At 36.3% G+C, this 15,832-nt stretch overlaps 1 protein-coding gene across 1 annotated transcript; it reads left to right on the plus strand.

The window, feature by feature from the left end:
* The first annotated feature begins 5,420 nt into the window (after positions 1-5,420).
* Positions 5,421-7,429, plus strand: LOC127130511 (eukaryotic translation initiation factor 4 gamma-like). Its single transcript, XM_051059503.1, has 3 exons — positions 5,421-6,394; positions 6,533-6,728; positions 7,370-7,429. The coding sequence occupies exons 1-3, from the start codon at positions 5,421-5,423 to the stop codon at positions 7,427-7,429; spliced, it is 1,230 nt and encodes a 409-aa protein (XP_050915460.1).
* The last annotated feature ends 8,403 nt before the right edge of the window (positions 7,430-15,832 follow it).

Raw genomic sequence — 15,832 nt, forward strand, 5'->3', positions numbered from 1 at the left:
CCTCAAGTGTAGGCAAAAGCTGAAAATCCGGGAAAGTGAAGCAACAATATAGAGGATCATAGAACTGCACCAACACACTCATCAGACCTTCATCCACCTGAGTAGCGAAAACAGACAGAAGCTTCCCATGGCGAGCTTTGAACTCCAAGGGATCTAATACATAGGATGTCAAACTCCTTAACTCTTTCAAGTCGGGTTGTCTGAAATTGTACTTCTTCGTATTCCTTCTTTGCTTATCCATGTCTGAAAATTTGCAAATAGACCTCTTAAGTTCCTTGAAAATTTTATTATTGTTGATGATATGGATGTAAATGAATGCATGAATGCCTGGATACAACAATCACACTCAAGGATCAAGCAAGTCATACCACACAAAGGTCACAGGATGGATCAAGTCATCCTTAATATCAATCATCCATTTTGGTGGATTATGGTTTAAACCTTATCAACAACCAAGTTCCTTTGATATTAAGGATATACGAGAACGGATCAACCGTGAATCAAGGGTTTGTTACAAGTGACGAGCATGGAGTCTCGGCTAACAACCACCCAGAGGGAATGTACTATGTTTAAACCTGACAATCATGTTCTAAAAGAGGTTCCCATAGTCATCATCCCATCTTTCGGATATTATCGGATAAACGACTACTCATATTCTAAAAATATTCTCAAGAGAGACTCTTATAAGTGTAGTATCACGTAACAATCGTATCAAATCTTACACTTGAACGATCTTCGCTCTACGTCCTAAAATTGGCTAAGATGGGCTAGGTAATCTAAGGTCCTTGGCTTCTAAGGTATATATTGGAAAGAGTAATGCCTAACCACGACTACTCATGTGAAATTATTGATCCCAACAAAACCTCCACCAAGTGAATGGACTTGCAAGTCAACTTGCTAAGGAATAACTCCACACAAGTCAACAAGACTATGTCGTTCTCCTATCATAAGTGCACTCGAGTTTGGGTATAGAACTCATCTCACAAGAGACCACCAAGCACACAAGCAATCGATATATATATCAAGCAATTCATACATTACAAACAATACAGTCATCCCAACTTTGCACAAAAATATGTCACAAATAATACAACAAAGGAAAAAAGTAGGCTAAACCCACTAGGAATTTTCCCCCCCAGCAGAGTCGCCACTTTTCTGTAGCGGGGTATTCGTTACCTTTAGATTTATTGACTAAATCAAAAATAAATCATACAATTCGAGTCGCCACCACACTTCTATTTATCCAAAGGAAAGGTTAGAAAGCGAATAAAAACCGAGAAGTTTTATCAAATCAAAAACTAATAAATATATCAGAGATCTGGGTAAGGGGGTTGGTTATGCAATGGGAAGGTTTTAAGCATCCAAAACATCCTTAGTACTTTAAGGGAGCCCTTTTTGCAAATGTTGTATGGTAGGTTGGTATTTGTGAAATATTTGTGCAAACATGATTGGGGAGATAAGAAAAGAATATACAAATTATTTACAATTTTGTTGTTTGAATGGATAAACCCATTGCTTATGTACCATCACAAAGGTAGGATTAAAACCTCGTAGTTCGGGGTAAAAATCTCAAAATAAGTTGGTGAATTGATTTGTCAAAAGCCTTAAGGTCTTTTGTTATCAAAGGGAGAAAACTCAACCTAAACCACAATCCACCATGTGAGGAGAGATTTAACATACTAGTGAGGGATCCACCCTATAATAAGTATGGAAGTCTTATAGTCCAATCACTAAGGATAAGGTGAGGTTTACATCAACCACTATGATAACTCAAACCTATGGCTAATGTTTATGAAAAGCTTTGGCAAAGGTGGCCATTGGAACCACAAAAAATCATTTGAAGTGAGTTGGATTTACCAATTAGAAGTATTCACAAAATGAAGTCAAAGTTGACTTAAGGTTCAATTCAAAATAAGTATTAATGAAAAGAGTTTGAAAAATCAAAAGCATAATGCCTAGGTTTCTAGTTTTGAAAACAATGTCAATGTTTGCACAAAATGAGTTTGGCTTGGGTTAGAGTGGAGAGAAGAAGAGAAGGGCTAGTCCTAAACATGCAAAGATGAGAGAAGAGAAATACAACCCTTGGAGTTCCTTTCTTGAGATCATAAAGATGATCCAAGAGGCTCATTTCCTTTGGATTTAGCAATTAACTCAAGCAATCAAACAATTATTCAATCAAGCTCCTAGGATCTTCCAATTGGATTTGTCTCTCTTAACTTGGATGCTCATGACAATGGTCCTTCTAACTAGCTCAAGTTTGGGATCCCTATCACACAAGAACAAATAATCAAAAAGTTCACAATGCAATAAGAATGGACAAAAAGAGAGTTTAGATTAGGGGTCCTTTCAAGTCAACTTCAAGATTAAGCATTCTAAAGGCATGAGGCCTAGTTGCTCTTCAATCAATTTTAGCATTCTAAAGGCATAAGTCCTAGTTACTCTTGAAACTCCACTAAGCATAGGTGAGGTCCTAATTCTAAGTCTTTTCTCCATTTTGCATTGGGTTCACACAAACAAAGACAAGGCAATAATATATTTACACAATAACGTTTTCAAGTGAGAAAAAGGGCAAATGGCATAAACATAAACATGAGCTCAAGTGAGCAAAGGAAAATGGCAATATGAATAAATGAGAAAGAAATTAAATTGCATTAAAGTAAATTGCAAGAATTAAATGCTTGAATTAAAAGTTAGTAAGTAGTAGTTAATGTTATGTTAAGCAATCGTAAGTGGACTAATGTAGTAGTCACACCTATCTGAGGCCGGTCAATAAAACTATAGGCAACTAAACACAAGTTAGAGATCATGACTAATAAGCCAAACTCCTACAACTTGCCATGCCAAAAGAAAAGAAGAATGACCTTATATGGACTTTAGGTTTTTTGCTTGACTAAGAAGCAACCTATCTTGGACACAAAGCATTCACTTGATCTTTGATCAAGTTGAATTTGATTTGGATCAAAGAAGGTTAAGCCTCCAATATGTCAAGGCTAACCACAAATCATTAACTCATTGGTCAAAAGAAAAAGATGAAGAAAGGAGATGAAGATAGAATGTACAAAATGGAAAATTAAATGACATAACCAAAACACATTGATCAAACATGAATGGAATTAACATCAATCAATGATAAACAGAAGTGAAATGAAGATTAGAAGTCAAGAAAGGTCAAACATATTTTTGGTATTTTTTGGAATTAAAATAATACATAAAATAAAAGAAACAAATGAGGTCAAACTTCAAATCCCATTCAAATCAACTTGGATAAGTCCAATTGGATCATCATAAGTCTAACATGGTCAAACAAGGTTTCACAAATTTTCCCAACATTTTTTGAAAACAGAAACTAATTTTAAACAATTAAAAATGGAGAAAAATAACATATATAAACTAAAATCTCAAATAAATCTCAAATCAATTAAGAAATTGATGAGAATATTTTTCATAGACTTATCATCATTCATAAATATTAAGAAAATATTTTTGACATTTTTGAATATCAAAAGGTATTTTAAATGAATTAAAAACAATTAAAAACAAGATAATTCACAAAAAATATTAAATGGAATCAAAAAAATAATTAAAAATCATATTATTAAACTAGAATTTAAGAGAAGTTTTTTGCAATTGGTCCCATATTTTTGTGATTTCAAATAAAGAAGTTATGAATTTTTTAAAATAAATAGACTTAAAGAAAATAAAATAGAAATTAATAAAAGAGAAAAATCCAGAGGCGTCTGATCCATTTCATTAAATTACGTGGATGATACAAAGGCTCTCAGGCGCGTGCTCATTGTGTTCCCCAGTCAACCGCAAAACACATTGGATTTAAAGAAGTAACTAAAACGCATGGCCATGATAAGATCCTGTGAGCCAGATCCAAGGGACACAAGGCCAACCACGTGTGGATGGTGGTGGAAACCACCGTCTTCTCCGGTGAGAAGACAAAATCTGGCCAGCAGTTGCAGGTTTTGCAACCTCAACCAAATCAAACGATCCTTATACCAAATTAAAGTTGGGGTGATGTACATCACCCCTGTAACCTTGGATTGTGCTCTAGATCTCTATGGAAGGAGAAATCAGAGATGGAAAATCCAGGTACTTGATCTGAAGTTCAACAATTCACAAAATTAAAGCCACCATTGGCTTGCCTCTCACACGAGGACTTCAGAAAACCAAACCAACACAAGCAATGCACAATATATAGTGAGATTCTAAGCAAAACAGTTGAGCTGCAAACCTTTGAAGTGCAGCTTTGATGAGCACGATCCAACCCATCCCTTGCTTGCAGCATGATCTTCATGTATGATATGAGAGTTAGGCTTAGGAATTAGTATTGAAAATCAACTGATGTTGTTGAAAATCAAACTTGAAAAAGAGAAATGAAAATTCAAATTTCTTTGGTGAGAGGTTGGGAGTGGATTTCAGTAGGGTTTCAGGCGCCTTCAGATTGCCAATTCAATAAAGTGATGCATCTATTTATAGCTGAAATGCAAAGGGGAATGGATGGAACTCGTGCGCAAGAGAATTGGGTCCTCCATGCATGGGCCTGTACAGGCGCATGTGAGGCCCGAAATCAAATGGTTTTACATGATGAGCTCAAATGAAGTAAGTTTGGACGTGTATATTGCATTACATTTGCTTGTGTGTCAAGATTTAACATGAAATGCATAAATGGTCATAAAAGTTCCCCTCTTTTAAAATCCTATTTGGAAAATCCAAACATAGGCATGTGAGTAATGGTTGGAAAGGTATTGACATAAGGAACAAAAGATATGTTGAACAAAAATCCATTTGGAGTTTGGAAAATTGTGAAAACTGGCCATGAAGTTTGATGTATAAAATATGTGTTTGAAAAATTTGCCAAAAATGAACAATTTCAACCCTTTCTGTTTCAAAGATTCAAGCCTCAAATGGAAACACCTCCAGCATCAAAGTTGTAGATCTTGTCAAGTCAATCAATTTGGACTTAAAGTTTGCATCATTTTGATTTTTAATGATAAAGTTATGGGCACTTGAAGTTGGACTTTTTCAAGATTCAATGGCTTTGGTCCAACGTGACCTATAATGTTTTGTATTATCACATATGTTTCTTTTAGGATTATGAAGGAAATCACTCCAAGAACAAAGAGCTACATCAGAACCTCCGAGTCTGGCTGAAGATCATCCTGGGCACCATCCATCATCGCCCAGCTTCAAATTCTTCAGATTACATCAACACAGACCAGAAGTGCATCTTGTACTGCATCCAAAAGGGTCTGAAGCTCTGCCTTCCAGCACTCCTCTTCAAGTACCTCAGAGATTCTGTACAAGATACAAGAAATAACATGAAGCCCAAAAACTACATTCCTCTGGGAAGGCTAATCTATGACGTTCTGATCGAAAGCCCTCTCGTGGACCATCTGATAACGTTCAGACTCATGGAAGACGTGATGATTGACACTGGGAGAGCTCTCAACGCCAAAAATCTGAAGAGCATGGGGATTTTGGATCAGGTCAAGTTCAAACCTACTATGGACACCTCCTGGGAAGCTCACAAAGATCAGAGGAAGATCCCACATGGACTTTATCTGTTCTCAAAGATCGACCCTCCAGGGGTAATCCTGTATTATTTAGATGATCTGAGGAAACAAGGAGTGGATATCTCAGACTTCAACATTAGCCAGCTTCCAGCTGAGCCTCCGAACTTCATGAAGCGTTCACGAGGACCATCTGAGAAGGCGAAGCAAGCAAAGAAGGCAAGATTGGGAGAATCCTCCGGATCAAGACCTCCAGCACCTCTGCCTGGACCTTCTGGTAAGTCCGTTTCACTAGCTCCCTCTGCACAAACATATAATATTGCTTCTTCTCTACCTCAACCCACTCATATCTATACAAACTCAGAAACTCCCCCCTCAACCACCAGAACTTCTCACCAACCATCCCAAAAATTTAACCTTGCCACCACAACCCTAACTCTTTCTGACGCAGAAATGCTGAATGAAACCACCTCACCATCCTCATCTTCTTCTCCAGAATCACCCCCCTACTACAACATTTCATCAGACACAGAACACTCTGACCCCTCATCTCCCACTCTGGCCCAACTTCAAGCTCAGACTCTGGCCTCACAACAGCCAACACAACCCACACCTGAACCAGAAATTAGCTCTTCACCCACAGAACAACCAAACCCAACAACATCTGACCCTCAACCTTCTGAAACAACTCCAGCTGAAACTCAACCAAACAACTCTGACACAAACCCACATAATACATCCGCTGAACTGCAAACTCCCACTCTCAACCTATGCCCTCCCACTTCTCCACCTCCAACCTCTGAACTAGAAAACACCCTGCCAACCCTAGAGGAAACAATAATATTGTTTGTAGGAGCTTTAGTTGACAAGGTCAAGTCTCTGACCATCAACTCTAGCATCAGTGATGATCCTTCAGTTGTTAGGACACACTGGAACAGAGTTATTGGTTGGATGACCGTTGAAGCCTTCAAGCTGAAGAGCCTCTCTGAGCAAGTCCAAAATGACTTCATCAGAGACGCTGAGCTAAGACTCCAGGAGCGTCTAGTCAAAGAAGCTGAGGAAAGAGCCCGCAAGGAAGCAGAAGAGAAAGCCATACAAGAAGAAATGAAAAGACTTAAGGAAGCTGAAGCCCAAGCTCTAGCTGAGGCTGCTGCTGCTGAAGCTGAAGCTAAAGCCGAAGCTCGTCGTGCTGAAGAATCTGCCAACAGGGTAGAACCGGATGCTCTGACTCAGGGGGAGTCTTCCACCTTTGTCCCTCTGGTTCTCAAGACACTTGAAGATCCTCAGAAGGAGCAGAAAGAAGTTCGATCCAGATTAGATCAACAAGATTCAGTCAATGTCAACATTCAGAATCTGCTGACCCAGCTGCTTCAGAGGATGCCTCCACCTCCCAACCCTTAGGTACCTAGGATTCTTTTGCTTGTTGTTTTGCTTGTTGCTTTCTGTTATCGCTTTCTGCTGTTTGTGCTTTCTATCTGGATATATATATATATATATATATATATATATATATATATATATATATATATATATATATATATATATATATATATATATATATATATATATATATATATATATATATATATATATATATATATATATATATATATATATATATATATATATATATATATATATATATATATATATATATATATATATATATATATATATATATATATATATATATATATATATATATTTGTCTTTCCTTCATTTATCTAAGTCTTTTTGATTCTGACAAAAAGGGGGAGAACTTAAAACAGCTCTGATGAAAACATATCTAACTCCTTTTAGTACTCTGCAAACATTGTTTAATAAATTGGTTCTAATCCTTTTTAACTTAGAAATTTGCAGAAGAGTATCTAGAAACATCATCTCATGGACGCTCCGGTAAGAACTTCTGAACTCCCAGACTCATCTCAGGGGGAGCTCACTTCTATCTAATCCAAAATTTATTATCTCTAAAAGTGTTTCATCTCTTAATTAAGATTGTTTTGTCATCATCAAAAAGGGGAAGATTCTAAGAACAAAATTAGTTCTACAATAGAGTTCCAGGATTTTGATGATAACAAAGGATGAAACCAAAAATGGCACCCTAACGAAAATTCTCTAAGTGTGCAGGACTCTGAACAACAACAAAGGAATCTGATCGCTTTATCAGATACAAACGTTAATCAGATATAAAGTACTAGAAGATTAGAAGCATCTGAAGAACAAGTGCGCTCTAGAAGTTCTGATTCTGAGCAAAACAAGACAGCAGAAAGACCAGAAGCTCTAAACTTCCACTGGACTTAGTTCTGATGATCTAGAAGACCACTACTCTTAGAAGCACTAATGTAACCTCAACGCAATCTCCCTCTGACACAAAAACTCCGAGATAACAAAGATTCTGATGAAGATTCTCCAAATCCAGAAAGAGTAACGGAAATAATTTCTTCAAATGGAAAGAAATTATTTTTAGAAAGAAGTTATTAAGGGAGACAAATTGGTTTTGGCAAGAAACACATAAGTAATGACATTGAATGCTCATCAAAGGCCAATATTCTGTCATCACTCCAACGGTCCTTTCACCACTATATAAAGGACATCCTACCGCATTGAGAGATACACAACAACACACATAAAACTCTTTACATTCTCTCTCAAAGCTTTTCACGAGCTGCTGCTCATACGTGAAAACACTTGCTTGATTATTCTGCTGTAATATTCGCTTACTCTTAGAAGCACTCTCTATTACATATTTATTTTGCTAAGTTGCTTTTGTTCCTCAAGTGACTCTGCGGAGTCTGTATACTTGGGAGGACTAAGAGATCAATCTCTTAGACGTTTGGTTGTATTAATCTTTCAAGATTAGTGAATTAAGTCCTTTTTGAAGGCGAAATCACCTTGGCCGGGTGGACTGGAGTAACTTTGTGTTATAAGCGAACCAGTATAAAATTTTGTGTGTTCTTACTTTTGAAAAAGCTTTTATTTTCTAAAACAATTCAAACCCCCCTTTCTTGTTTTTCTCACCTTCACAACTTCCTCTTTCAACTCTCTATTCTCTTGTTCAAGATGATCCATCAGCTTTAGTAGATTTGCCCTGGTGTTATATCGGTACGTCAGCTTGTCTTCAAAATAAATGAAGAACATAGAGTTACACCACTGATCAAGAAACCCTGAACAAAACCTGCTTATGCACATGATGCATGCAATGCTTGTGCACATGATATTATTTTTATTTGAGGAACTTTATAGAGATCTATTAGCAAATATTTGGAAATATTGATCTTTTAGACATATAATGGAATATTCACATCAATAACATTTGGAAAAAATTTAGACCAAAGAAGTACAATCTTGGTAACCAAATACAAGAGAAGGAAAATGAACATCTTATGGAACCCTAGAAATAATCGTCCAAAGCTCTCGAGACCGGAAGATAAGCGGCACGAAGCCTCTTCACCTCTCTCTCATAGGTTGCCTCCATATCTGCCTTCTCCTTGGCGAGTCGATCATACTTCCTCTTCCAAAACCTGGATGACTGAGGGAGAAGAGAAGTAACCACATCATCTGGCTCATCAATAATCTGATGCTCCAGAAATTCTATCACATCATCCTTATCTTTGAAATGCTGAAGTAGTTCCTCCCGCTCACGGACCCAAGCACACGAGCGGTCTTCATCTCTCAACTCCTCTACGCCTTGGTTAGGAAGGGTTGAAGGCCCAACCATAACCATAGGAGTAGGTCTCGGATAGTCATAGGGCATGCGGTACTCAGAAGCTCTCCTCCTCACCCAAGAGGTGTAGGGTTCCAAAGTAATACAATTCTTCGGACCAAGCTCTTTCCTTCCCTTCTTATGAATCTTGCGTCAAGCGCGGACCATTTTTCCTTTCAAGTTCTGGGGATCTTTACCCTCTTAAAAGAACACACCTTCCAACAGAATGTTGTTAGGGTTATCCTTTAAGGGGAACCCAAGCTGACGGCGTGCCAAAATAGGGTTGTAGTTAATCCCACCACATGTACCAAGAAGAGGCACATTGGAGAATTCACCACAAGAATCAATAATCTGGACACCATCATACACACGGTTATACCAAAAGATATCATCGTTAGTGAGAGACATAAGTCTCATAAACCACCGTAGACATCCTTTGTTCTCCTTGAAGACGAGCGTCTGAGGCAAGTGCGAAATAAACCACTTGTACAACAGAGGCAAACAACTCACAATGGTACCACCACCCTTTGCATTCCTCATATGCAAAGAGAAATAAGTGTCACCTAATAAAGTACGAACGGGATTAAGAGTAAAGAAAATCCTAATGGTGTTCACATCCATAAAATTGTCGATGATGGGGAATAATACTAGCCCATATATGAGAAGTACAAATATGGCTTCAAAGGCGTCCTCACTCATGGCCTTCCCAAGCAGAGTAGCTTGGGCGATGAAAAAATCAGATGGGAGACCTTGAATTCCACCTTTGGTAGTCATATGAGCACCAATATCAGATACATTAATGTCCAACAGATCAGCAATCTCTTGGGAAGAAGGAACTCTCTCCAAGCCACTGAACGACAACTGATCTAAGATAGGCATACTCCTCAAGCGTAGGAAAAAGCTAGAAATCCGGAAAAGTGAAGCAACGGTACAAAGGATCATAGAACTGCACCAACACACTCATCAGACCTTCATCCACCTGAGTAGAAAGAATACACAGAAGCTTCCCATGGCGAGCTTTGAACTCCAAGGGATCTAATACATAGGATGCCGAACTCCTTAACTCTTTCAAGTCGGGTTGTCTGAAACTGTACTTCTTCGTATTCCTTCTTTGCTTATCCATGTCTGAAAATTTGCAAATAGACCTCTTAAGTTCCTTGAAAATTTTCTCATTGTTGATGATATGGATGCAAATGAATGCAACAATCACACTCAAGGATCAAGCAAGTCACGCCACACAAAGGTCACGGGATGGATCAAGTCATCCACAATATCAATCATCCATCTTGGTGGATTATGGTTTACACCTTATCAACACCCAAGTTCCATTGATATGGAGGATATACGAGAATAGATAAACCGCGAATCAATGGTTTGTTGCAAGTCACGAGCATGTAGTCTCGGTTAAGAACCACCCAAAGGGAGTGTACTATGGTTAAACCTGACAATCATGTTCTAAAAGAGGTTCCCATAGTCATCATCTCATCTTTCGGATATTATCGGATAAACAACTACTCGTATTCCAAAAATATTCTCAAGAGAGACTCTTATGCGTGTAGTATCGCGTAACAATCGTATCAAATCTAACACTTGAACGACCTTCGCACTACGTCCTAAAATAGGCAAAGATGGGCTAGGTAATCTAAGGTCCTTGGCTTCTAAGGTTTATATTGGAAAGAGTAATGCCTAACCACGACTACTCGTGTGACATTATTGATCCCAACAAGACCTCCACCAAGTGAATGGGCTTGCAAGTTAACTTGCTAAGGAATAATTCCACACAAGTCAACAAGACTATGCCATTCTCCTATCATAAGTGCACTCGAGTTTGGGTATAGAACTCATCTCACAAGAAACCACCAAGCACACAAGCAATTGAGATATCAAGTAATTCATACATTACAAACAATACAGTCATCCCAAATTTGCACAAAAATATGTCACAAATAAATGTAAACATACAATACAATAAAGGCAAAAAGTAGGCTACACCCACTAGGAAGGTCATGTCCCCAGTAGAGTCGCCACTTTTCTGTAGCGGGGTATTCGTTTCCTTTAGATTTATTGACTAAATTAAATGTAAATCATACAATTCGAGTCGCCACCGCACTTCTATTTATCCAAAGGAAAGATTAGAAAGCGAACAAAAAACCATGAAATTTTATCAAATCAAAAACTAATAAAAATGTCAGAGATCTGGGTAAGGGGGTAGGTTATTGTAGCGGGGTATTCGTTACCATTAGAGATATTGACTAAATCTAAGGTAAACCGTACAAGTCGAGTCGCCACCACACTTCTATTTATCCAATGGAATGGTTAGAAAGCGAACAAAAACCTAAGAGTTTTATCAAATCTAAAACTAGTAAAAATGTCAGAGATCAGGGTAAGGGGGTTGGTTATGCAATGGGAAGGTTTTAAGCACCCAAAACATCCTAGGTACTCCTAGGGAGCCCTTTTCACATTTGTTGTAAGGTCGGTATTTTGTGAAAATTTGTTTGTGCAAACATGATTGAAGAGATGAGAAGAGAATATACAAGTTATTTACATTTTTGTGTTTGGATGGATAAACTGATTGCCTACGTACCATCTTAAAAAAGATTAGGATCAAAACCTCGTAGTTCGGGGTAAAAATCTCAAAATGAGTTGGTGAATTAATTGGTCCAAAAGCCTTAAGGTCTTTTGTTATCTAAGGGAGAAAACTCAACCTAAAACCACAAATCCACCATGTGAGGATAGCTTCAACATGCTAGTGAGGGGTTAACCCTATAATAAGCATGGAAGACTAATTGTCCATCACTAAGGATATAGGTGAGTATTACATCTACCTCAAGGATAACTCAAACCTAATAACTAAAGGTTATGAAAAGTTTTGATTAAGGAAGTGGCCATTGAAACCACAAAAGTATTTGAATGAGTTATATTTACCAATGAAAAGTATTTACAAAATATGGTCAAAGTTGATTTAAAAGTTCAATTCAAAATAAGTATTATGAAAAGAAAGTTTGAAAATCAAAAGCATAAAGCTTAGGTTTCTAATGTTTGTAAACAAGCTTTAATGTTTGCACAAAAAGTTTTGGCTTGGGCTAGAGTGGAGGGAAGAAGAAAAATGGCTAAAGTTCTAATCATACAAGAGACGAGGGATAAGAAACAAAACCGCAAATGGAGTTCCTCTCTTGAGATCATATTGATGATCCAAGTAGCTCCCATCCTTTGGAATATGCAAGAAAAATAATTGTAAGCTCAAGCAATCATCATAATCAAACAAGCTCTTAGAAGATCCCAAAGTCTCTTGTATCTTTTACTTTGGATGAACATGGCAATGGTTCTTCAATTTGATCTCACATAGGATTCCCTGGCACAAAAGCACACACATCAAAGAGTTCTATGAAGTAAATCAAGAATGGACAAGAGTGAGTTTAGAGATTTGATCCTTCTAATCCATCTTCAACATTAGGCATTTTACTCCAATTTTGCATAGGGAATGTCCTAGAAATTAAGTCCATTTGTCCATTTCTTTGCATTTGGTCCACAACATAAAAAAAACACAAGCACAATTATGTGCTCAAGTGAGCAAAAGGAAAATTGCATTAACATAAACATGTGCTCAAGTGAGCAAAGAGCAAAACAAATGAATAATATGTACAAGAATAGTAAATTGCATAATGTAAGGAGCAAGAATTAAATGTTAATGGTTAATGGTTAGTGTTAATAGTTAGTGTGCCATAAGGAAAATTTAGCGCTATGTTAAGCAATCGTAATTGGACTTATGTAGAAGTCACAACTATCTGAGGCTGGTCAATAATAATGTAGGAAACAACACAAGTTAGAGGTCTTGATTAGTGAATCAAACTCCAACAACTTGCCATGCCAAAAAGAAGATGAGAAATGATCTTGTATTGATTTAGGTTCTTTGCATGATTTAGGAAGCAATCTATCCTTAATGCAAACCCATTCATTTAATCCATGATCAAGATGAATTAGATTTGAATCTAGGAAGATTAAACCTCCATGTATCAATGCTAACCACCAATCTTTAACTCATTGATCAAAAAGAAAAAGAAGAAGAAGAATTAAAGTGCATTAATGGAAATGGTATGTATTAATCATCATGCATTGACCAAAGATAGAGGAGATCAAGCTCAAACAATAGATAACAGAGGAAAAATGAGAATTAGAAACCAAGAAACAAATAAAAAAAAATTGGCATTTTTTTTAATATTAAAATAAAACTTGAATTAAAATAATAAAGAAAGGTCAAACTTCAAACTCACTTCAAATCAACTTTGAAAAGTCCAACTGAATTATCCCAAGTTCAACATAGTCAAACAAAGTTTGACAAAAAATTTCAGCATTTTTAAAAGTAAGAAACTATTTTAAATCCATTAAAAATCCATAAGAATAACCTAATTGAACTAAAATCTCAAATAAATCTCAAATCAATTAATAAGTTGATGAGAATATTTTTCATAGATCTATCATCATTCAAAGAGGTTAGAAAAATATTTTTGTATTTTTTGAATATCAAAAACTATTTTAAATGAATTAAAAATAACCAGAAAAGAGAAAATTACTAAAAAATATCAAATGATAAAATAAAAAATATTAAAAATCATTTTTACAAAGTAGAATTTAAAAGGAGAAGAATGAAATTGGTCCCATAATTTTTGGACCAATAATGAGAGAGATATGAATTTTAGAAATAAAATGGAATTAAAAGAAATTAAAGAAATTAAAATCAGAAATTTGAAAAAGAGAAAAAGCGTGAGCCATTGGATCTGAGCTCATTAATTGAGTTGGAAGATCAAAGACTCCACAAGCGCGCGCCTAGCATGTTCCTTAGTCAATGCATCACATGTGGCATTATGAAAAGTCATAACATGGCACGGCTGAGATTCAATCTGGAAAGTATAATGGATGATGTAAGTAGAATGGACGTGCATATTGGATTGTATGAGCTCATGCATGGCAATTGAAATGATTTTCACAAAATGCACTATTACATTCAAGTCTTCGAAAATGCCATGTCCAAAATTGAAATGCAACCTTATGAGTAATGGTTGGAAAGCTTATTGCATAAGGAACAAATGTTATGTTGATCAAAACTCCATTTAAGCCTTGGAAAATAGTGAAATTTGAACTTGAAGTGTAAGGTGCAAAACATGCATATGTGAAATTTTCAAAATTGGCCAAAGTTCAAGCCCTTCTGTTTCAATGATGCAAGCTCCAAATGACAACATTTTCAACATGCAAGTTGTATATATTTTCAAGGCAATCAATTTGGACTTAAATTTTGCATCATTTGGATATTTTATGAAGAAGTTATGGGCACTTGAAGTTGGACGTTTTCACATTTCAATGCATTTGGTCCAAAGTGACCTATAATTTCTTGCATTATCACATGTATTTATTTTGAGATTTTGAAATTTTTCTCAACATAACATTTGAATTAGACATCCTAAGCTTTCCAATGCATTTTGTATCACCTCCAAATCATGAAAAATGAATGAGTTAAGTCCTTGGGAAGTTGAACCAAGATTAGGGTTTCAGTCAGAATGACCTATAATGTCTTGGAATGGATGATAACCTTCCAAACTTCAAATCATTTTTTTATGAACATGAACGTTGTTCATATGGTCCTTAAGAACACTTTTTCTCTTGGGGTCATCTCCATTTGACCAACACATAAAAAGTTAGGTCTCAGTGCATTTCTAAATTGTTAGATGAATTGATTGATCAACTTCTCAAGTCCAAAACTCATATCTTGATGAATTGATGATTGAGGGCACTCAAATAAGTTCAAATATGCATGAAATTATGAATTAAAGAACTTCCCTTGATTTTATTTGACCATGGGTTGAGGTTGCTTCAAGAGCAAGGCACAGTTGATGAATAGATGAATTAGGGTTTCCTTGGGAAACACACCTCAAACCCTTTGATTTGCTTTGATCAAAATGATGAATTTGTAAGAACAAAAATTGTTCTACAACAGATTCCATGATTTTGATGATAACAAAGGATGAAACCAAAAATGGCACCCTAACGAAAAGTTTCTAAGTGTGCAGGGTTCTAAGGAAAGAAGGAAGAAATCATCAGATACATAATTATATCATATACAAATTATCAGAAGACCAGAAGCATCTGAAATAGAAACACGTTCAAGAAAGTCTAACTCTGAGCAAAACAGCAAAATATCAGGAGCATCTGAACAAGAAGTACGCTCTAGAAGTTCTGACTCTGAACAACGGTATGTCAAAATCCAGAAGCTCTCAGCGCTATCTGAAGAAACCATCAGAACTCAAAAGAGATCAACATCAAGTTAAATAGCAAGATTTCAAGAAACAAAAAGACTCTGATCATGGATTTCCAAATAAAGGAAGAGTAACGTTAACTTCAAATAAAGGCTTGGAAATGGAATTCCTAATACAGAAAGAGACGTTAACTCCAAATTCAAATGAAAAGGAACTATATTTGGAAAGTAGTCATTCGAGGAGAGAAAGTTGTCTTGGCAAGAAGCTATATAAGTTATGGCATTAATTCAAATTATTGACCATCAGTTTCAACAACTACTTCACTCCTATATAAAGGACTGCAAATCAACATTGAGACTATA

This window comes from Lathyrus oleraceus, chromosome 3, assembly GCF_024323335.1.
Source record: "Lathyrus oleraceus cultivar Zhongwan6 chromosome 3, CAAS_Psat_ZW6_1.0, whole genome shotgun sequence".
NCBI lineage: Eukaryota > Viridiplantae > Streptophyta > Magnoliopsida > Fabales > Fabaceae > Lathyrus > Lathyrus oleraceus.

What these genes read in the sequence shown, in the direction of transcription:
- LOC127130511 (XM_051059503.1), top strand. Translation starts at nt 5,421, where the DNA reads ATGGAAGACGTGATGATTGACACTGGGAGAGCTCTCAACGCCAAAAAT. An exon ending in GCTTTAGTTGACAAGGTCAA is followed by an intron (nt 6,395 to 6,532) that starts GTCTCTGACCAT and finishes TGACTTCATCAG; the next exon opens with AGACGCTGAGCTAAGACTCC. An exon ending in CTGAAGAATCTGCCAACAGG is followed by an intron (nt 6,729 to 7,369) that starts GTAGAACCGGAT and finishes TTTTTAACTTAG; the next exon opens with AAATTTGCAGAAGAGTATCT.